This window comes from Tarenaya hassleriana, unplaced genomic scaffold (genome assembly GCF_000463585.1).
Source record: "Tarenaya hassleriana unplaced genomic scaffold, ASM46358v1 Cleome34, whole genome shotgun sequence".
NCBI lineage: Eukaryota > Viridiplantae > Streptophyta > Magnoliopsida > Brassicales > Cleomaceae > Tarenaya > Tarenaya hassleriana.
Window position 1 is genome coordinate 188648 of NW_010966542.1, and position 22633 is coordinate 211280.

Below are 22633 nucleotides of genomic sequence, written 5' to 3' on the forward strand. Positions count from 1 at the left end.
ATTAGTTGTGTGTCGGGTATAAATTTAAAGCTCGTCACGCAAGTGATCAATATACAAACATCGCAGTGAACTTTAGTTGTCTGCGGTGGTCTTCAATTCAACATGTTACAGCCTGTTTTGAGGAGCTGTAGATGGTGACTTTCAAGTCATCGTTCCAAACGAGCCAAATCTTCGCAGTGTTACGGTCCACAAAGTGACAGACATGCTTCCATCCGACAGGAATTGCATTGGCTATCTTTTCAACATTACTTTCTTAAATACGAGTTTCCAAAAGAGCTCCCATATCAAGTTTATTCTCCAAAATCCACTTGAGCGTCAAAAAACTTCTACTTGGGGCATTTATACCCCTAACATTCCAGGCAAAAATCATGGGATTCTGCATGTGATTAATTTCTTCTCGTGGTCGTGCGACCACGAGTTTTGGTTCTAACCTCCGTGAAGCCTTGGTCATCCGGTTGCTTGTTTCTATTTGGTGCTTTATTTATGCGAGTGGCTTGGTCGGAGTTTGATAGTTGGTGGGTTTTTTTGGTGGCCATTTGGATGGTGGTGTCGGGGTTCTGCTTGATAGCAGTAGTGGTTGGCGTGGCTAGAGCCAAGAGGGAGGTTTTCTGCTCCTTGCCTGCTGGACTGTGGCCAAGCAACTTCTCCTGCTCGCGTTGCTCAGACGACATATGTCCTGCCTTATGCGGAGTCTGTTCTAACTCACATGGGACCGATGTCTCCTTCGGTATGGATGAGTTTTCCCCAGGCTCACGAGTTATCTGCTCGGTTGAAGCAGCCGGAGGGGAGAGAGGACAATGGGAGTGTGTATGACCAAGTTCCGAGCACTGTGTGCATCTCGGAGGCAACCAGTCGTAGCTCACATCGATGATATGATCCTGTACATCCGGTAGTGTCACCATAACATTATTCGGCGGAGTAATTCTGAGGTTGACGTCGATAAAAATTCTCGCCACTGTGATATTTTCTTTTGTCGAAGTTGCCCTGTCAAGGTATAGAGGGATCCCTATACCTATAGCTATTCGGTTTAGACAGTCCGTGGTGAATAACTGATGCGGCATGTTACGAAACGACACCCAAGTCGATATGGATGTCAATACGGGTTTGGCAGCAGTGTGGTAAGGGCTCCACGCCGACACAAACATTGGGCAATTGCCGACATGCCAGAGTTTCCTACTGAGAGCTAGTTCCTTTGCCCTCCGATTCGGCATTTTGAACAAGAAGGTGTCGTTTCCGACATTTTGGACCTTCACTCGGGGTCCACCGCGTGACCACATAGCATTGGATACCCCGATTATCCTTCCCATGTTGGGTGGAAGGCCGTAGAATTGGCCCACTACAAAATCTGACCATTCATCAGCAGAGGATTCCAAGGATTCCACCGGAATTTCGATATGGGGGATTCCGCTCGGATGGAGCTTAGGGTTTCCCACACGCTGGAGAAGACGAATTGAGCTCTGAACTTTCTGGCTCCAACTCTCTTGACGAGGCTGGGAAATACAGGGAACTGTCGGTGCTTGGGTTGAGGCGCTCTGTGGAAGAATAGCGGATTGGACCAGAGGAGCGGTTTCGCCTTCCAGATCTGAGGAAGGGAGCTTAGGTAGAGAAGGGGAAGAAGAAGAAGGGGGCTGAGAGTGAGTAGAGAGGTTTGGAGTGGGGCGTGACCCGGCCTGAGCCTCCTGTGAAGAAAGTTTCAGCGTAGGCGAGGCTGAGTTACGATTTCGGATTAGAGGAAGGGGGCCCAAGATCCCAGGAGAGGGAGGGGCAGAAGATGAACGAAGGCGAGGAGGCATTTTCGAAGGTTTTTGGCCGGCCGGTGGCGGTGGAGTTCGCTGAATTTGGTCGGCTAGGGTTTCGTTTCCCCCTCGGAGAGAGAGAGAGAGACCACCGATGTCGCCATGTTGGTTTTAAGATTTGGAAGCTGGAATAGTTTTTTTTTTTTTATCGATGAAATGTGCATCAAGCTGGAATAGTTTACACTGTGATAATCTCATTGTTGAATTATATATATATATATATATACACACACGTACGTACCGAATGTATAATATATATATTATGGATGCAGGAGGAACGTTTGCGTTATATTCATTGATGTGTCGATATGCAAAAATCGGATTGATTCCAAACCAAGAACCCGAAGACAAAGACCTATCGAACTATAGGCTTGAACCTCCAACGACACAACTTGAAAGAGCCCACAAGATCAAAGAGAAGCTCGAGAACAGCAGATTCTCTAAGATTCTTCTCTTCCTCCTCACCATCATGGGCACTTCCATGGTCATTGGTGATGGTGTTCTCACCCCTTCCATCTCAGGTACTATATATATATATATCCCATGTATATATATCCTTCTCATCATAAGAACGCGTGTGTGTGTGTATATATATATATCCCATTTGAGTTGGTCTGTTCAAAGAATCAACTAACAGATTTTTTTCTTTCCTTCTTGATCAATAAGTGCTTTCTTTGGTTGGTGGAATCAAATCTCTTGGACAAGGTAATGTCACATTCTAAACATATGTCGTGTTTTTGTTTTCAAACCTCATTTTCTATATTTCTAAATTCTAACTTACTTTGTTGGCTTTGGCTTTGGATATATATGTGCAGATGCCGTAGTTGGAATTTCGGTTGCAATCTTGATCCTTCTCTTCGCATTTCAGCGATTTGGAACTGATAAAGTTGGATTCTCCTTCGCCCCGATCATCCTCATTTGGTTCTCGTTCCTCACGGGGATCGGACTCTACAACGTATTCAAATATGATATCACTGTTTTGCGCGCTATTAACCCGTTATATATCATTCAATACTTCAGAAGAAATGGTAAAAAAGGTTGGATCTCACTCGGCGGCGTTTTACTCTGCACAACAGGTGAATTCTAAAGACTATGGGGGTGAACACAGATCGGTTACTGAAAAAAATTAGAATATTCAGTTACGTATACGAAAGATTTCATGCTATTGGTATCGAATAAAAAAAATATCTCATACACGTAAGAATTTGATTTTCGGGTGTTAATTTATGCCCACCCTATATGTGAAAATATTCATTATTGTTCGCTATATATTTATTTGTCATTAACAATTACACATAACCATGAATAGGAACCGAAGCCATGTTTGCCGATCTCGGTCATTTCAGCGTCCGAGCCATACAGGTTAGACCATATAACTTAAATGGTTCATTATCCATTAACCATAAAATGTAAAAAATATTTGTTCATCATTCATTAATCCGATAATGTGAAATATGTTGCAGATAAGTTTTTCGTGCATTACATTCCCTCCCCTTGTTTCGATTTATTGTGGACAAAACATCCAGAAAATGTTTCAAACACATTCTATGACTCACTTCCAGGTTTGATAAAAACATAGATTTTCTCCTTTTGTCCTTACAAGCAATTGAAACATTTTTCGATTCTTTCTTTTTTTCTTTTTCGATGAAACCTTACTTTCGATTCTTGAATCTGTAGATCCATTATATTGGCTGACATTTGTTATGGCAGTAGCAGCAACGATCATAGCGAGCCAAGCAATGATTTCTGGAGCATTTTCGATAGTTTCACAGTCTCTACGGCTCGGGTGTTTCCCGAGGGTAAAAGTTGTCCACACGTCAGCTAGCTATGAAGGGCAAGTTTATATCCCTGAGATCAACTATTTGCTCATGGTGGCTTGTGTTATCGTCACTATTTCCTTCAAGACAACCGAAAAAATTGGGCATGCTTATGGAATAGCTGTAGTAACTGTCATGGTTATTACAACCTTCATGGCGAGTCTTATAATGCTAATCGTGTTGAAGACAAGTATTTGGTGGATCTTAGTGGTTTTGACCATTTTCGGGTTTATAGAGATGGTTTATCTGTCATCAGTCATGTACAAGTTCACCAGTGGAGGGTATTTGACTCTTGCTCTTGCCAGTGTTTTAATGGTAATAATGGCGATTTGGCATTACGTTCATATCCTCAAGTATCAGTACGAGCTCAGGGAAAATATCTCGAGCGAATTCCCCCGAGAATTGACTCGAAACTCTAACATACACCGTGTTCCGGGGATTGGACTCTTCTACACGGAGCTTGTCCAAGGTATCACTCCTTTGTTTTCGCACTACATATCGAATGTTTCATCAATTCACTCGGTGTTCGTACTGGTTTCGATTAAGTCACTTCCCGTAAACTGAGTGACTTTATCAGAGCAGTTTTTTTCCGCTATGTTGAACCACGAGATTTTGGAATATTCAAATGCATGGCGAGGTATGGTTACAAGGAATATATCGAAGATCCACATGAGTTTGAGTGTCAATTAGTGCATTACTTGAAGGAGTTTATCCGTCACGAGTACTTCATTAGCTGAGGAGGAGCCACGGAACTCGAAGACAACAATGTTCCCACCTTGCTTATGAACGAAGAAACGAGAAACCAATCGACCGTTCAAGGCATCTAACGTTTCTCGCCGTTCATCCGGGAGAATCGTGTCGCTAAACTCTTCAGTTTCGAACAAGACCGTTTCAAGGCGTATCCAGATCGCCGAGGATCAAACCGAGTTTGTGGATAAGGCAAGAGAAAAAGGAGTGGTTTATCTCATGGGAGAAACGGAAATCATGGCTGAAAACAATTCATCATCTCTGTTCAAGAAGTTCATAGTTAACCATGCCTACAACTTCTTGAAGAAGAATTGCAGAGAAGAAGATAAATCACTGGCCGTCCCTCGATCGAAGCTTCTCAAACTCCGTATGACTTACGAGTTATAGAGCCTTTGCCTTTGAATCTCTAATGGATTTGTGTCAAAATGCGTGCTTATGTTTATCAGACAGTATGTTTCCAAGTTATTTGTCTCTTGTAATAAGCTTATGTTGTAGTAGTGACTGACTACTCAATGTGTTTGCTTCTTTGTTTGAATAATCATGAAGTTAAATTGATCTTCTGATTTTGAATATGTATTGTATTATGAATGGAAACTTTCAATTATTACCCTTTTTTTTTTCTCTTCTGCAAAAATTAAGAAGAATGAGTAAAGCATGGGCAATCGTCGTACCGAGATCGGACATATGAGTTCTTTCATATCGTGGAGAGGCTGAGGAAATCGATTTCACCGGCAACGGTCAGAAATGGTGTGGATGGCGTGAAAAGGGAGGATCCGAGATCTACGGTAACGATTCAATCGGAGTTCAACAGGAGAGCTTCTAAGATTGAGTTCGACAAACACCATACTTGGCAGAAGCTCGTGAAACGTAAGTTTCTTGTGGTCGATTGATTAATGATCTCGTTATTTAAGGCCTTAATTTCGATCTGGGTAATTCATCGATTCGGTTTATTCTTGTTGATTCATTATCATGAAATGGCTTGACAATCTTTTTTTTTAATAAGGGTTTGTGTTAATCTGTTTAATTGGTACAAAAATGTACAAAGGTGGGAGTCTGAAGATACTAGACTGCGGTTTTGTGGCCTAATGGTACAAGAAGTTTATCACATCAATCGTATCGTCGTCGAGCTTAATTTCCACGTCTGAGGAAAGTTCCTTGGTGAGGTCAGTGTCGATCTTCACATCGACAGATTTAATACTAGGTACAGGTCTGAAGGAGATCGAGTTGCCAATGGCTTTGGCTATGTAGCTTATACCTTCTGCGATTAGAAGGTGAAAGGGAACATTTGCCAATGCACCCACAGCAGAGCAGACCTGATTGAGGGGGATTTCTGGAAAATTCTGAAGACCACTCTCGGACAAATAGGGCATCTGATCCTACGTACCAAAGTTCTTGCGGAGAACAGCCTGACGTATGTGAGATTGTGAGGGGAGCGAATTTTAACCAATATGGAGCTTTTGTTATCTTGGTGGATTTTAAGCCTTCTCTCCTTACCCCACAGATGGTTTAATACCGCTATCACTTTCGGTATCCGAGGTAGCTTGCCGTAGAACATACAGATGACGTAATCCTGAAGTTGTCTAACTCCTGCTTCGATCACTGAGTTAGGAATCTTTTCAAAAGCTAACTCCATTGGTGGCATAGGCACTGCATAGATGATTAGACTGCTGAACATGAATCTCGAATGGTGGTAGCGTAAAGCTTGTGCCGGTAATCTGATTGTCGCAGCTATCTTCGTTAGTGGCACTACTGTTGTTTTCATCTAAATGTAGTCATTTCTTATTCCCTATATGACTGCTCTTTTCTCTGGATTTCTCAAGCATCACCTTTGTAGAACATCTCATTGTTATAGGACGTTTCATTTAGTCCCTGGTGATAATGTCGTTGTCTTAATGACCCATGATGTCTGTGGCCCTGGATCATTTGGCATCTTTAAGAGAGGATTCGGTGAAAATGCAAAGGTATTGAACTTTATTTTTCCTCTTCTAATGATTCAGTTTGTGCTATGATTGCTTTGTTGAAAGCTTGATTTCATTTGTTTGGAATTTTTTGTTATTAGAAATGGCTTTGTCTGTCTAGTTTGGTTTGCTCTGAAGTGCTAATTTAAAGTTTCAGGTTTATGCTATGATTAGACTATATGTTCATGGACTATGTTCTTGAGATCATCTGATCATGTCTCAAATACATGGAACAACTGCCTTCAGCTTAGTGCATATAATTACTTTGGTATGATTATGTATTTACAATTTTTGAGGTATCTAATGGCATTGGTAATTACATGTTGAGGATTTGGGACCGGGAGAAGATTGTCATCATACCTGACCACTACATATTCACAAGTGATGAGCGCGCAAATTGTAATGTGGACATCCTACGGGGCTTTTGTACAGAGCATAATATCAAGTACTTCTATGATATTACAGATTGTAGTAATTTCTAGGTATGATGGTTTTGTGTTTGATGTGTAACCGTATGTTTCATGATGAAAGATTCAGTTTTTTCCCCAATAAGGTATACTGAGTTCCCTCTAATTATTTTATAGGTAAATTTTGACTACAAAGGTGTATGTCATGTTGCGCTTCCACAAGGAGCTCATTGCTAGCGTAGAGAGGTAATAATATGATATGACTTATTTGTTGAATTATATTTTCTGTACTAATTAATAATTAATATCATTCATTACTTTAGGTTCGGTGAATTTGCCACGGGAATCGGAAACACTGATGCAGGTTTTGTGTTAGGCATTGGAAAGATCCTCCTTAAGGTTTCTATCTTTGTCTATTCTTTCCTTTATTGTGAAATGAGGTTGAGAGTTACCAATTCCAGTTACAACTCAAATAGCCCATGTCACAATAACACATGTTTCAAACTCCGGCGGAGCTAATGTAAGACATGCTTCCCCTTGTATTTATCCTCATTTGGAGGTCCCACTGACACTAAGATTTGTCATGGATGGTGAAATGCCAGATTATTTGCTTGCCAAGGATCTGATTTTGCAAGTGAGTTTGATACATTGTACAACTTTTATTTCCTTTCCAACCAGTATCTACAAGCTTTTTAAAGACAAGATTCTGCATTAGTTGAGGCAGAGTTGCCCCATTTTTAGCATGTCCTTGTCATTTCACAGCAAGTATCTGATAGAAATTTGTAATAAAAATACCGATTTGTATTAAGAAAATACCCAAAGAGAATATCAACGACAATGTTTAGAGAGGAACACCACTCTCTTTCACCACTTCACTCTCAAATAAAAACCAACATACCCAAACATACGAAAATACGTAGCTATATAAGGACTCAGGCAACTATAGATTGCTGAGCTGGCCATACTATAATATTTTACTGCTTTTGCCCCTCTGCTTTTTCTTCCTCCTCCTTCCCATTCTTCTTCTTCCTTTTCCTTTCAAAGGCTCGATAGGGCTTATCAATACCCCCGCCCTAAAGATGCAGCTTTTCCTCAAACTGTAATCGAGAGAAATAGTCAAGGAACTCAACTGCAGCTTCCCATGTCGAATCGGGCTTCAAAAAACCCTTCTCTGGTATTACTCTAGACGATTCAAATTCAGCCTACACTTTTGAACCTTGATTGGTTTGCTTCTTTTCTGATTCAAAAGATGAAGTTGATTGATGGCCGATCGTTCTCGCCTATGCAGCTCATGTACTTCACTGAATGACGGCTGAAACTATAGCTTGAATTTTGATAACTTGAGCAGCTCAATATTTTGTTTCTCTCTTCCTCTAGACTTTGAAAATTTGATAATTGAAATAATGTCAGGTAGAATGTCAGGAAACCTCAAGGATTGCAAAGAATTATGAAGGAAGAGGTCGTCTGTCAACGTGATTGTTGCTCCCCCTTTGTCAAAGTGCTTTGCCCGTGCATCGACATTAAGCTCGGTATCTCCAAGGTTTGAAGCCACCGTACCCCCAGAATCACAACAGCGTTTCGCAACTCCAAAGAAAGAAAATCAGCATGCATCTTGAAAATCTGAAGTTTAAAGTAGACGTTACGACAAATTCTATTCCCGCGAACTGCCATACTTGTTTCCAAGAAAACGCCAAAGTTCGGTGTATCGTTAGTCGAAATACGCAGCTGCCTGACCATCCCCATGTCGATCATCACTACGATGGGTTGGTCTTGAATCAAACTACGTTACTTCAGAGTTTTGGGCGCCGAAATTCCCCTGGCATAATGTGTATCCTCCTCCGTCACCAAAGTTTGGAGGCAGTGGCTGCATTTGCAAAACAACATTCTGACAATTGCATGCACCTCGAACCATAACCCCTATCTCTAGTGCTAGAGTCATATCTAGGCTCTGATACCACTTTTGATAGAACATTGTAATAAAAATACCGATTTGAATTAAGAAAATATCCAAAGAGAATATCAACGACAACGTTTAGAGAGGTAGGGGTGGACAAAATATCCGAAAAAACCGAACCAATCCGTTATTGAAATTTGGATACAGATACTTATTTTGAGATATTTGTCGGATACAGATATCAAAATCGAATTATCTGACATCTGCAATCCGATCCATACTTTGTAATAATATTATTAAATATAAAAATAATTTGATATAGATATTTAAAATGCTTAATATTTATACGTTTTTTAAGAAATTCAACAAATATTTTATAGATATTGAAGTTTAGAATGTTTAATCTTTTGAATATTAAGATTTATTATGTTTAATATTTTAAATTTTGAACTTTGAATATATTTGTATGTGATAAATTATGATTGTATTTGTATTTGAATTGATTTGGAATGTTTAAATTATAAATTTTAAATTGTGAATATCGTTTATATTAAGTAATTTATATATTTTATTTGCGTTTGATTTTATTATTTAATTTTAATTCAATTTTTTTACAACGTTGTAGGTCGGATACAGATATCCGCAAATATCCATGATTTTTACGGATATCCGAAATTGCGGATATCCGAAAATTACGGATCGGATACGGATAACAAAATCAAATATTTGTGCGAATTGGATATGGATACAGATATATCAAAAATTCCGGATATCCGATCCGTGTCTACCCCTATACAGAGTAACACCGCTCTCTTTCACCACTTAACTCTCAAATAAAAACCAACATACCTAAACATATGGAAATACATAGGTATAAAAGGATTCAAGTAGCCATAGTGCTCAGCTGGCCATACTATAATATTTTGCCGCTTTTGCCCCTCTGCTTTTTCTTCCTCCTTGTTCTCATTTTCTTTTTCCTTTTTCTTCCAAAGGCTCGATAGGGCTTATCAGTATCATAATACTTTGAAGTAATTTCCAATCTGAATCTGTATGATCTCAATGTTTTTTTTTGTATTTTTTCTTCTGCAACGATCTTTGTTGCTCGTGATAAAGGAACGCGTTATTAAAATTCTGGTAACAGAAGCAAAGTTTTTGTTTTATTTTGGATCTTGACCTACTGCCAACTTTTCTCTGCAGCCTCATTCACCTGATAATCGGGCTTTAGCAAGAGAATGCAAAGATGTGAATTCATTTCTGTATAGTTGATGGATTACACATCATGGAGTCCAAGTTTTGACCCTTCAAAGATTTTTGTAATTGATGGATTCTTGATTCTCGGCTCTTTATTATCCAAAATTTGACCCATGATGAGTGTTTTTGTACCAATGGGCTGTTATATTCAGTTTGTTTGATTTCGGTTTTGATTTGATTTCAATTTTTATTAAAAAATATTTTCTCTTTTAAAAAAATATATTTTCGAGTTTTTTTAAAATTCGCTTTGATTTCAAAAATTCGAATTTTTGTTAAAAAATTTAGACGATTAGATTGGAAAAATATCATATTTTTCAGTTCGATACGATTCGCCACTAAAAAAGTGTAACGAAATGCAAATCCCTATATAGAAGTATTTAGATGAAATATATAATATTTGTTTAATGTTTTATGCATAATCCGAGTCTAAATATCATCATCATCATCATCGTCGCCATCATTTCATTTCATGTTTGTTACCATTTTCCTCAATTAGGTTATGGATTTATGTTTCTTAGTCTTGTGTATATATTTTTTTTACTTGTAAAATGCTTTTGTTATTGAGAATCCACGTCATAATTGAGATTCCACGTCATAAAGGTTCAAAAGCTATCGCGGGTATTGATAGACAAATTGCACATAATTACTTTTTTTGTTAAAGCCATTTCTTAAAATGCTCGATTTTTCTCAAATGGATTTGGAATAATTTATACCCAAATAATATAATATATGCTTTTTTTTCATGGTTATATCTACAAACTATAATATAAATGAAAAATAATAATACCAAGTATTTAATAGAGTAAAAGGCAGAAAAATACACGGTTTTTGGGCAATAGGCATCATCATATGTCATGATGTCAAACCCAAAAGGGTAATAATTAAGCAGGGACAAGGGTAAAATAGGAAATTCGGAAAAAGAGGAGGATGAGTTGCAAAGAGGAAAACCCTAACGCCGCAGGCGAAGGGAATATAAAAACTCGCGAACGCTTTCCTTGTTTCGGCCTCTTTATTTTTTATCTCCCTTCGCCGCTCAGATCCGAGTTCGGGGAGATTCAAGTTCTCATCAAAACCCAAACTTTCTGTCTCTCTAGCTTTCCTCTCCATCAGCTCAGCTCCAGGTTCATATTTTTTCCCGTGTTTTTTTTGGCGTGAAAAATCGATCTATTTTTTTTTCATGTGATTTGATTGCGCTGTTCCTCGATGGTTGATTGGATCTTGGGTTTTCGTGGGTTGATTTGGTCTCTTCCTATTGATTTGGTTTCGATTTCTCCTGGGTCGGTTCGAAATTTGTGAAATTTGAGTCGCTTAGTTGTCTGATTTTCTTCTGTTGATGTATAGGGATGTGTTGCATATCCTGCTTGCTTACTCATCCTCATGAATGGAACTGTATATTCCCGTTAGATTTTGGAATTTCACTTATATGATGACATGACGATAACATCTTGAATCATTTATAGCTCTCTCAGGCACTTGTGATTTCGCCATAATGATTGAAGTAGTCTGTTTGCTTTTGGGTGATAGTTTATGAATCGAAGATCTTTGGTTCAATAGGCAAAGGAGGGTTTTTTCTCATCTAGATGCGGTTTTCGTTACGCTTGTATCTTTTAAAGGATCTCTGTGTTGTAGTTCTGGATTTGATGAGCGATATCCTTGAATTCTCTTTCACGCCCTCCATATTAATTAATTACTACATTTTTCATCTATAACACAAGGTTAATAATAATATTCGGCCCGACATTATTTGTATGAAGTGTAAATAAAGAAGATAGATTAGGTTAAATCAATATTATGTCTATTATGGATGATATACAATCAAAAGTAGTAGGATTTTTTTTATATGATGATAGGTAAATAAAAAAGTGCCATTATTTTGTATTGTTTCCTTAATTTGCAAATACTTCGAAGACAATAAAACCCTGTGAATAATATAAACAAAAAATATTAATCGGAATATTATTAAAGAAACGATTAATTATGTCATACCAAATACAGTTTACCTATTATATATTGATACTAAATTCAATTATTAGATAAATATTATACTGATAAATTTTATAATAATTAAGTGGTACATTATTGCTACAACTACTACTATTATAACAATTTTGGGGTTACACATTAATTGACAATTTTGCTGTTATATATATAACATTATTTTATATTAACTTTTTGTTCATGTGGGTATTCTTTGAACTCCAAGAATATACTCTATCATTTATAAACTTTATTTAGTGAAATTATCGAATTTATAAGATATATATATAACATTATTTTGGTTGACTTTCTCACTCTCTATTATATATTGATACTAAATTCAATTATTAGATAAATATTATACTGATAAATTTTATAATAATTAAGTGGTACATTATTGCTACAACTACTACTATTATAACAAATTTTGTTACACGTATTAATTGTGGTGTTATATATATAACATTATTTTATATTAACTTTTGTTCATATTCTTTTTTTTTTGGGTGACGACGTATCTTGGGCCGAGGTACAGACTAATCCCGAGACCGGAGGGAAGCCATGTGAATACTTTATCCCCAGCATGACAATCGAACTCGGGGTGGGATAGACGCATATGGGTATTCTTTAAACTCCATGAATATACTTTATCATTTATAAACTTTATTTAGTGAAATTATCGAATTTATAAGATATTTATTACAAGTTGAGTCATCCTATATAAATATCATATATTAATAAAATTTCGATTGATATAGAACTTAGAGTCGTTGTCGCCATTACAAAATGATTAGAGGCAAAGTTGACATTTTTATGACGTTATTAGCATATTTAATTTATATTTTATGTTTACCGGTGCACCCGTACCATGTTCCGGGACCCTGGTTGACTTTCTCCCTCTCTCCATTCATCAATAGTTGGGCCATTTTTTTAAAGTATGTATATATATATATATATAAATTACATCACTCTAAGCTAAAAAATTAATGCGGTTAGGAACGGAATTGGGTTTGAAATGGTTGGATAATCCTCCATCTATTGTTACGGTGAATCTAATGACGGATTCGATAGAAATCTTGGTCGAAAGAAGAGTTTGATCATTGGGTTAATTAATCCCTTCGAAGAAAGAAAAAAAATTAATGCGGTTATGGTTCCATACATACATACACACACACATACATACATACATACATAAATACATACATACAGTTAATTCATTTTGCCTCTTTTGAATCATATTAACTTAAATTTTTTGTACCGTATCATATATAAATTAAATATGAATGAAATTGAATAATTTGGAAAAAAAAATATATGAGGATTGATCTATATACAAAGGTAAATTTAGGAAAATTAATCTTTAAGCTAGTCAGAAGGTAAAAAAGAATCCAAAAATTAGTTTTGTTGTATTAATAGTACTCACATGAAATCAATATTAATTTTTCATTAAATGCAATATGAATTAAATACTATTCATCTTAATATTATTGAAGAAATTAAACGCTAGCATTACCAACATATCTCCGTATATATATATATATATATTGCACTTACTATATATGCACTTTACCAAAACAAAAAAAAGTTACTGTATATGTAGTGTGCGTTATTTGTAATTTTGTGCAAGAGATTTGCCCTAATTAAGCAAGATTTGTTTAACAGTTCAACAGTCGGCTATAAGACGTGTAAGGAACGCGTCCAAGCATTGGTATAATCACTAAAAAAGTGTAATTATTGAGAATGGGAGTAAGTGGCTATTCACCATTGGCACATTCTTAAATCAAAGTCAATGAAATCTTGTTGCCTATAAAGACCAATCCTTCCCTTGCGAGCATTTCTACTCCCTTTTCGCCTCTCTCTAAAGCCCACAAAAACAAATCCGAGAGAGAGAGAGATGGAAGATAAACAGCCAACCAATGACCAAGCGGGTCATGAGAACGAGTTGAAAGACAGGAAGGTATGCTCTTCACATTTTCTGATCATACATGTATACATTGATTACAACATTTGCTTCCAAAATCAATCATATATATGAAAATAAATAATTTTCGATCAATGTTTCATTATATGGAGAATCTTGTTCTTCCTATATATAGTACTAATATATATATCTCATGTGTTCTTGCATCAGATGTCGTGGGAGAAACTCGATCGTATCGACTCTTTCCACGTAGAAGCGGGAAAAACTCTATCGAATGTCGCTAAACCTTCTCTGGTATTATATATTATATTTTTAAAGATTTGAGCAAAATGTTATTAAAAACTCTTACTATTCTTGATTTAATATTAGAATATAATCGTAGAAAAACCTAACCTTCGAATATATAATACAGATATATTTTTTTAATTATTTTCGATTCTTAAAAACTCTACAAAATATCGTCCATCCTTGGTATACCTAGTGTCCTAATGAAAGCCTATTTAACTAATATAATAAATGTTGTTTTATTGACGATTTCGATAGTTCCAAGAATCAAGATCTATACCAATTATATTATTTGATTCTTTATATATATATATATACATATATATAAAATTTGTGATTTTGTTTTTAAAGATGAGTTGGAGAACGACGCTGAGTTTGGCGTTTCAAACTGATGGGATCGACGAAAAAGATGACGTGGTTGGTGTCCTCTCGCTCATCATCTACACGCTCGCTCTCATCCCCCTTCTTAAGTACGTCTTCATCGTCCTCCGGGCCAACGACAACGGCGAAGGTATAATTACTCTATATTTTGTTTTTATATTTAATTTATTATTTTCTTAAATATCGTTTACTTCCATATATATGTGTACGAATCTATTTATTTAATTATTTATTTTTTGCGTAAAAAATTATCGGTTTTGAGGAAATCGGTATGTGCTAATGAAAACATTATCACATGAGCAAGTGTGAAATTTATAATATAGTTCGAGTGGTAGATCGATGAAATACTTTGTTTAGGGTTTATATTTTTAATTAGTTGTAGGAAGGAACAGAAGTGGCCAAACTGAAATGAATCAAAATTTTATTCAACCCATTTAGGTAAAATTGTGTTTCTTTATTTTGCCGAGCAATTGTTTTAACAAAAACTGAAGACCGAATGGAACCGAATAAATTAGTTTTTTCTTCTAAATTGAATTTCGATATTTATTCACTTTTTTAAAAAAACTGAACCAAATGAAATTAAACCAAAACCATATTGAAATTTGATTGCGTGATTCCGAAGAAATTAATAAAGAAATAAACGTGGTTAAACCTATACTAGAAGTATTTTTTTTATGAAAAAATAAAAGAAATAATTGAAGGTGTCGTTGAGTTTTTATTATATTCTTAGATTCGCATCTTTGGTTTTCTTAAGAACTCCAACAAGATGTCGCAGGTTTGACTTCTTCTGTTTCATGGCGTGATGACGTTGCCATGTCGTTTTTAAGATTTGGAAGCTGGAATAGTTTATATTTTTATAATGAGATGATCTCATCGTTGAACTATACTTCATTTTCATCTCTCCCTCTATATATATCCAATCAAATTTTTTGTTTAGTAAACTTTTTATTTAACAAAATCTAGGTGTTGGTTTATGAGTAAACTTTTCGGGTTTCGGTTTAGTTCTTTTTTGTTTGGATTTTTTATTTTAAAAAATATATCCAATCAAATTTGATATCAAATTCGATTTAGATACGATTAATTATTTTTCAAATATGTTAATTCAATTTCGACTACAATAGATTTTTCAAAATTATCTTAGGAACTAGGGTTTTGGTTTTATATAACTAGCTAGAGTAGGTTAAATAAATAAATATGAAGGATACCCAAATACATACATGACTAATTAGATTTGCATGTTTATATATAACGAATGCTTGTGATTCACATTAAATTTTGTGTTATATATATATATATATGTCAATTGATGTTATTATTCATCATTGCATGCATGGACCGTATGTACCGAATGTATAATATATATCATGGATGCAGGAGGAACGTTTGCGTTATATTCATTGATATGTCGATATGCGAAAATCGGATTGATTCCAAACCAAGAGCCGGAAGACAAGGATCTATCGAACTACAGGCTTGAACCTCCAACGACACAACTTAAAAGAGCCCACAAGATCAAAGAGAAGCTCGAGAACAGCAGATTCTCTCAGATTCTTCTCTTCCTCCTCGCCATCATGGGCACTTCCATGGTCATTGGTGATGGTGTTCTCACTCCTTCCATCTCAGGTACTATATATATATATCCTTCTTATAATTGATAAGACCACGTGTGTGTGTGTGTATATATATATATATATATATATATATATATATATAAATTTATATATCCCATCTATATTGTCTAGATTGACCATATGAAAGCTCTAGCGATATCTTAGAACCTGTGTTTTTTGTTGTTGAAGATAACCCATTTTAGTTAGTCTGTTCAAAGAATCAACTAACAGATTTTCTTTTTCTTTTGATCTATAAGTGCTTTCTTCTGTTGGTGGAATCAAATCTCTTGGACAAGGTAATGTTACATTCTTAACATACGTCGTGTTTTCTTTTGGTTACAAACCCTTAATTAAAACTAACACACCACACAATCGGGTATTCGAATTAATATACAAAATGTATCTTATATATAAATAGTAATAATTCTATATTTGCGAAAAATACTGCATATATCATGAATAGTAACAATACTGTAGACATGAACAATAACCCGAAATGAAGAAATAGTTCTGTTATAACACATTGGCATGGAAGTTGGATTTCAGGACAAAAAGGCTAAGCTGTAACTTTGGTTGGCTTTGGATATGTGCAGATGCAGTAGTTGGAGTTTCGGTTGCAATCTTGATCCTTTTGTTCGCGTTTCAGCGATTCGGAACCGATAAAGTCGGATTCTCCTTCGCTCCGATCATCATCATTTGGTTCTCATTCCTCACAGGGATCGGACTCTACAACTTATTCAAACATGATATCACCGTTTTACGCGCCATTAACCCGTTATATATCATTCAATACTTTAAAAGAAACGGCAAAAGGGGTTGGATCTCGCTTGGAGGCATTTTTCTCTGCATAACAGGTGAGTTCTAAAGATTAGGGGTGTGGATATGCATCGGTTACAAAAAAATAGAATACTCGGATGCGTATCTAAAATATTCGTGTATATCCTAATTTAATATCTGTTTTTCGGGTATTTGTGCACACCCTATGTGAAAATAATCATTATTTATTTATGTCATTAACAATTCCATAACAATGAATAGGAACCGAAGCCATGTTTGCTGATCTTGGCCATTTCAACGTCCGAGCAATACAGGTTAGACCATATATATAACTTAGATGGTTCGTCATTTATTAACCCGAAAATGTAAAAAATGTTGGTTCATCATTTATTAATCCGATAATATAAAAAAAAATGTGCAGATTAGTTTCTCGTGCATTACATTCCCTGCCCTTGCTACGATTTATTGTGGACAAGCTGCATATCTCATTAAACATCCGGAAAACGTTTCAAACACGTTCTATGACTCAGTTCCAGGTTCGTTGAGAACATATATCTTCTCATTGTCCTTACGAGGAACTCAAACTATTAATCTTTCGATTATTTCTTTCTTTTTTCGACGAAATCTTTCTTTCTATTCTTGAATATGCAGATCCATTGTATTGGCCGACATTTGTTGTGGCGGTAGCAGCAACAATCATAGCAAGCCAAGCGATGATTTCTGGAGCATTTTCGATAGTTTCTCAGTCTCTACGCTTAGGGTGTTTCCCGAGGGTGAAGGTTATTCACACGTCGGCTAGCTACGAAGGGCAAGTCTATATCCCCGAGATTAACTACTTGCTCATGGTGGCTTGTGTTATCGTCACTATTTCCTTCAAAACAACAGAAAAAATCGGAAATGCTTATGGAATTGCTGTCGTAACCGTTATGGTTATTACAACCTTAATGGTCAGTCTTATAATGCTCATCATATGGAAGACGAGCATTTGGTGGATCTTGGTGTTCTTGATTGTTTTTGGGGTTATAGAGATGGTGTACGTGTCATCTGTCATGTACAAGTTCACCAATGGAGGGTATTTGCCACTTGCTCTCGCTGGTGTTTTGATGGTAATAATGGCGATTTGGCATTATGTTCATATCCTTAAGTATCGGTATGAGCTCAGGGAGAAGATCTCAAGCGAATTCACCCGGGATTTGGCTCGAAACCCTAACATACACCGTGTTCCGGGGATTGGACTCTTCTACACAGAGCTTGTCCAAGGTATCACTCCTTTGTTTTCACACTACATATCGAATGTTTCATCAGTTCACTCAGTGTTCGTATTGGTTTCGATTAAGTCACTTCCCGTGAACCGAGTGGCTTTATCAGAGCGGTTTCTTTTCCGCTATGTTGAACCACGAGATTTCGGAATGTTCAAATGCGTGGTGAGGTATGGTTACAAGGAAGATATCGAAGATCCACACGAGTTTGAGCGTCAATTAGTGCATTACCTGAAAGAGTTTATCCGTCACGAGTACTTCATTAGCGGAGGAGGAGCTCTAGAACTCGAGAACAACAATGTTTCAACAGTACTTGTGAACGAAGAAACGGGAAAACAATTGGCCGTTCAAGGCGATGATGATTCATCATCGGAGAAAGTAAATGAGATCAATGTATCCTCAACTAACGTTTCTCGCCGTTCATCCGGAAGAATCGTGTCGATAAACTCTTCAGTTTCGAACAAGGTTGTTTCGGAACGTATCCAGATCACTGAGGATCAGACCGATTTTGTGGGTAAAGCAAGAGAAAAAGGAGTGGTTTATCTCATGGGAGAAACAGAAATCATGGCTGAGAACAATTCATCATCTCTATTCAAGAAGTTCATAGTTAACCATGCCTACAACTTCTTGAAGAAGAACTGCAGAGAAGGAGATAAATCACTCGCCATCCCTCGATCGAAGCTTCTCAAAGTCGGCATGACTTACGAGTTATAGAGTCTGTATCTCTGAATCTCTAATGGGTTTGTGTCAAAATGTGTGTTTGTGTTTATCAGACAGTATGTTCCAAGTTATCTGTCTCTGGAAATAAGCTTTTATGTGTAGTAGTGACTACTCACTCTGTTTGCTTCTTCGATTGGATAATCATGAAGTTAAATCGATCTTCTAATTGTGAATATATGAATTATGAATGAAAACTTTCAAATATTATCTTTTTTTTCTCTTCTGCAAAAATTAAGAAGAATGAGTGTTTCGAGTTTTAGTCTACTTATTCTATACAAAGACATGACACTGATACACATGGACAAATTTGACACTATCCAAATAATTGTTGGTTGTAATGCTCTAGGATGATCCGTGATATGACATTTGACTTTGTATTGATTTATTGATTTATGAATGCATAACTTTTTTCTGTTATACGATTGACATGTTTGTTGTATTTCGGCATCCTTGAATCATTAGAGAATGATTCTAAACTCCTTGGTCAGTTATCGTTATGGAAACAATGATGAATTAAGACTAGCATGAGGTGTGATCGATGCATTGGATCCTTATCACAGTCATGGGTACTAGTTGTGAACGAGTGACTGGATGACCTGCATGAGATTGTCACATGGACAGAGTCATGACTTGAATCTCATACAATGACTCGTTCTTGGATCCTCATACCTGAGATGTCTAGATTATCTGATATGAGGAGTGGCGTGTCTTGACTGCGTCAAACGTCGTCTTTAACCGGATGATTATAACGGCATTGATCAGATACGTTCACGAATCATATGGAGATAGTAGGCATGCAATATGAGACTTGTCACCTCCTTAACAGGAGAGATATCGCTGGGCCCTCTTGTGGGAAGTCGGACTATGATAAATGCGTGGCCACGCTATATATGAAGTTGCATCTATTTTATTAGTCGATTTGCCAAGACGAGAAAGCGGTTGAACTTGAAGGGTGGCTTAAACCATGTCCTTGTTCAACATATGATATCGTGAGACAAAGGATCAAAATTTGAGTTGTTAATGCCTTCGTTAGATCACCTCTAACTCAATTCTATATGGGTGGTCATGATGTCTTGCTAGAGACTAACTATGACTTGTGGTTCGGGAAAGGTTCCGAAGTCACTACCGCTTAGAATGAGCCTACAGGGTCACACACCACTAGGTATGAACTTATTATGTGAAGAATCCGAAGAATGGAAACGAGATTTGACCGAAACGAGCATGAAAAGAGGTTTTCAGTGCGTTGGTCCGGAGCTGGCCAAGTTTGGTCAGCCCCGGATCAAGTCGGTCAGCCCAGAAGGTCCAAAAGTTTGATCCGAAGGTCATCTATCCAGGTCTGGTCCGGCTGACCAAACGTTGGTCAGCCCCGGACCAGACGCTGGGTCAGACGGACCGAGACCGAAGACAGGCGGACCGGAAAGACGAACCAAGAGGTTTGGTCCGGAGCTGACCAAAAGTTGGTCAGCCGGACCAAACCTCCAGGTCAGGCGGTTTGAGAGCCTCGGACTAAGCTTGGTCCGGCGGACTGGGATCTGGGAATTTCTTAAAATTCGGATTTAGGGTTTTCTAAGCTTATTTAAGTTTGGGATTTCGCCAAAACTTAATTAAGACCGCCTTAAAACTGAGAGAAACATCCTAAAACCCTAGAGAACCTGTTCTCTTCGATTTCTATTGTTCCGGGATTGGATCTCGTCTGTTGAGTTACCCTTTTCTTCACTAATCCTAGCAGTTACGTTCCAAATCGTTTGGAATCTTTTCCGTCGGTGTGGATACGTGTAGAGGGACTGTAACTTCAGTCCTAGGTGATTTAAAAAAGGCCCCAGATCGAACCTTGCTTCAAGTTTCATCGAGAACGAGGTAAGTAACGATTCCCTCAGTGATATACACGATCTTTCGGGTTTTGCAAGTTTGGTTGCGTGTGACGTTTAACTAGGTTTAGATCTTTCTTCCGCTGCATGAAACCTAGTAAACCAAACCCTAGATCGATATGATCGCATGCTAGGAACCCGTAGATTTCCCAACAGTGGTATCAGAGCCTGGTTCTCTGTATATCGTCGTGCTTGTTGTATGATTGCATGATTTAATCGTTAAATTGCATGTAATCATTGAATCTATGCATGTTTAATGATATTTGTGATTATTGAATGATGCATGGATGGTATGGAGTCTGGGACGGGTTAACGGTGCGACGAAACGGGGGTGAACAAGAGGCTTCAAATTTAGGCAACTTTCCACCTCAAAGACACATCATCAATCTGCAGCAACAAACAAGAAAGTTAGCCAAGATTTCAAGCATAATCATCAACACCAATAAGGGAAGTTCATGAACTAGCACATGACATGGGAAATCAGAGAATTTCTTGCCAAAAACACAATTTGGCCGTTGATGATGCAACAAGAAACAATCTCGAAGTTTTCTTTTCTACCTAGAGACAATTTCCATTTTGATCTTTTTCCATTTTTCATGTTGATGAGTTATTTTCTTTCGTTTTTTGTAATCTTCTTCTTTCTCCTATATTAGAGCACGAAATTGTAAGCTTGAAGATCATCTTTGAATAAAGCTTTTGAGTATTTTTGTTCTTGTTCTTGGTTTGTCCGAGAAATCCCTTTGCTTGGTGTGTCCAAACCTTGTTCTTGGTGTGTCCGGGAATCCTATCTTTTTCTTCTTGTTTCTTCTGCAATTTTTGACCCTAAACCTTAGATGAGTATTCTAGGATCAGAACCTCAGGTTTGAGTCTCTATCTCAAAGAAAAATTCCATAAACCGCAACCTAAACATTGTTTACCGAGAAAACCCGAATCTGTCCAATCTGTCCGAAATCTCCTTCGTGTTCATGGACCGAGGTGCATATCATTTTTGATATCAGAGCCCGGTTCAAGGACCAACGAGGTAAGGGTTCACTTCTGCAATTTTCTTTTATAAATTGTTTCGTTTTTACACATTTTTCTTTGAAGAAAAAAACGGAAAACACAAAAAAAATAATCTGTTTCGACGAAGAGGTAAGTCTGATTCATCTCATTCCTTTTCAACTTTTACTTTCTGTTTTTTCTTTGAATTTTGTTTGATAAACACTTTTAAGAAAAGACAAAAAGAATCATGTCGAGAGATGGAGAAAGTAGCAATTAAACCATCCTTCAAGGCTTCAAGCGTTGCAACAAATCCAAGAAAGTTTAACACGTTTAGAACAGATTCTGCGTTGTCTCAAACCCGTTCGAATTAACTTTCAAAGACAAGAAGAACCACAAAGGGACCGAGATGATGCACCACATAACCCTCCTCCAAGGCGTAGGGAGGCTCGTGCTCATCAACATCAGATTGATTCGGATGAAGAAGAGGACTACGTGCAAGCACCACGAATCCAACGAGGTAATGATCCAAAACTTTCAATGCCTACATTCGCGGATAGAATTAATCTGGATGCCTATCTGGATTGGGAGAGGTGGATGGACAATATTTTCGAATGTTATGAGTATTCGGATCAGAGGAAGGTTAGATACGCAGTGACACAACTCACCGACAACGCCTTAGCATGGTGGGATCGAGAAATAACCTAGAGGCGTAGAGCACAATACGAACCTGTCACAACATGGAGATAGATGGAGTTCATGATGCGTAAGAGGTATGTACCTCCACATTTTCATCGTGACTTGCAACGCAAATATCGTAACTTGGTGCAGGGAACTAGAACCATTGAAGAATACTATGAGGAGTTCGAGCACCTACGAAACCGATTGGAGTTAGACGAAAGCGAAGAAGCAGTTATGGCACAATTTGTGGATGGAATGCATGAGCAAATTGCTCGAAAGGTAGAACGTTTAGCTTATCATGATTTG

The 22633-nt window shown here is 37.2% G+C and overlaps 1 protein-coding gene and 1 pseudogene across 1 annotated transcript; both read left to right on the forward strand.

Annotated features, from left to right (window-relative positions):
* Nucleotides 1-2058: 2058 nt before the first annotated feature.
* Nucleotides 2059-4747, forward strand: LOC104821870 (annotated as a pseudogene).
* Nucleotides 4748-13704: 8957 nt separating this feature from the next.
* LOC104821871 (potassium transporter 5-like) lies at nucleotides 13705-18975 on the forward strand. Its single transcript, XM_010552886.2, has 9 exons — nucleotides 13705-13804; nucleotides 13979-14062; nucleotides 14405-14564; nucleotides 15809-16057; nucleotides 16302-16340; nucleotides 16638-16898; nucleotides 17083-17135; nucleotides 17243-17357; nucleotides 17473-18975. Exons 1-9 carry the CDS (start codon nucleotides 13742-13744, stop codon nucleotides 18792-18794), a joined length of 2346 nt encoding a protein of 781 aa, XP_010551188.2. The 5' UTR covers nucleotides 13705-13741; the 3' UTR covers nucleotides 18795-18975.
* Nucleotides 18976-22633: the final 3658 nt, after the last annotated feature.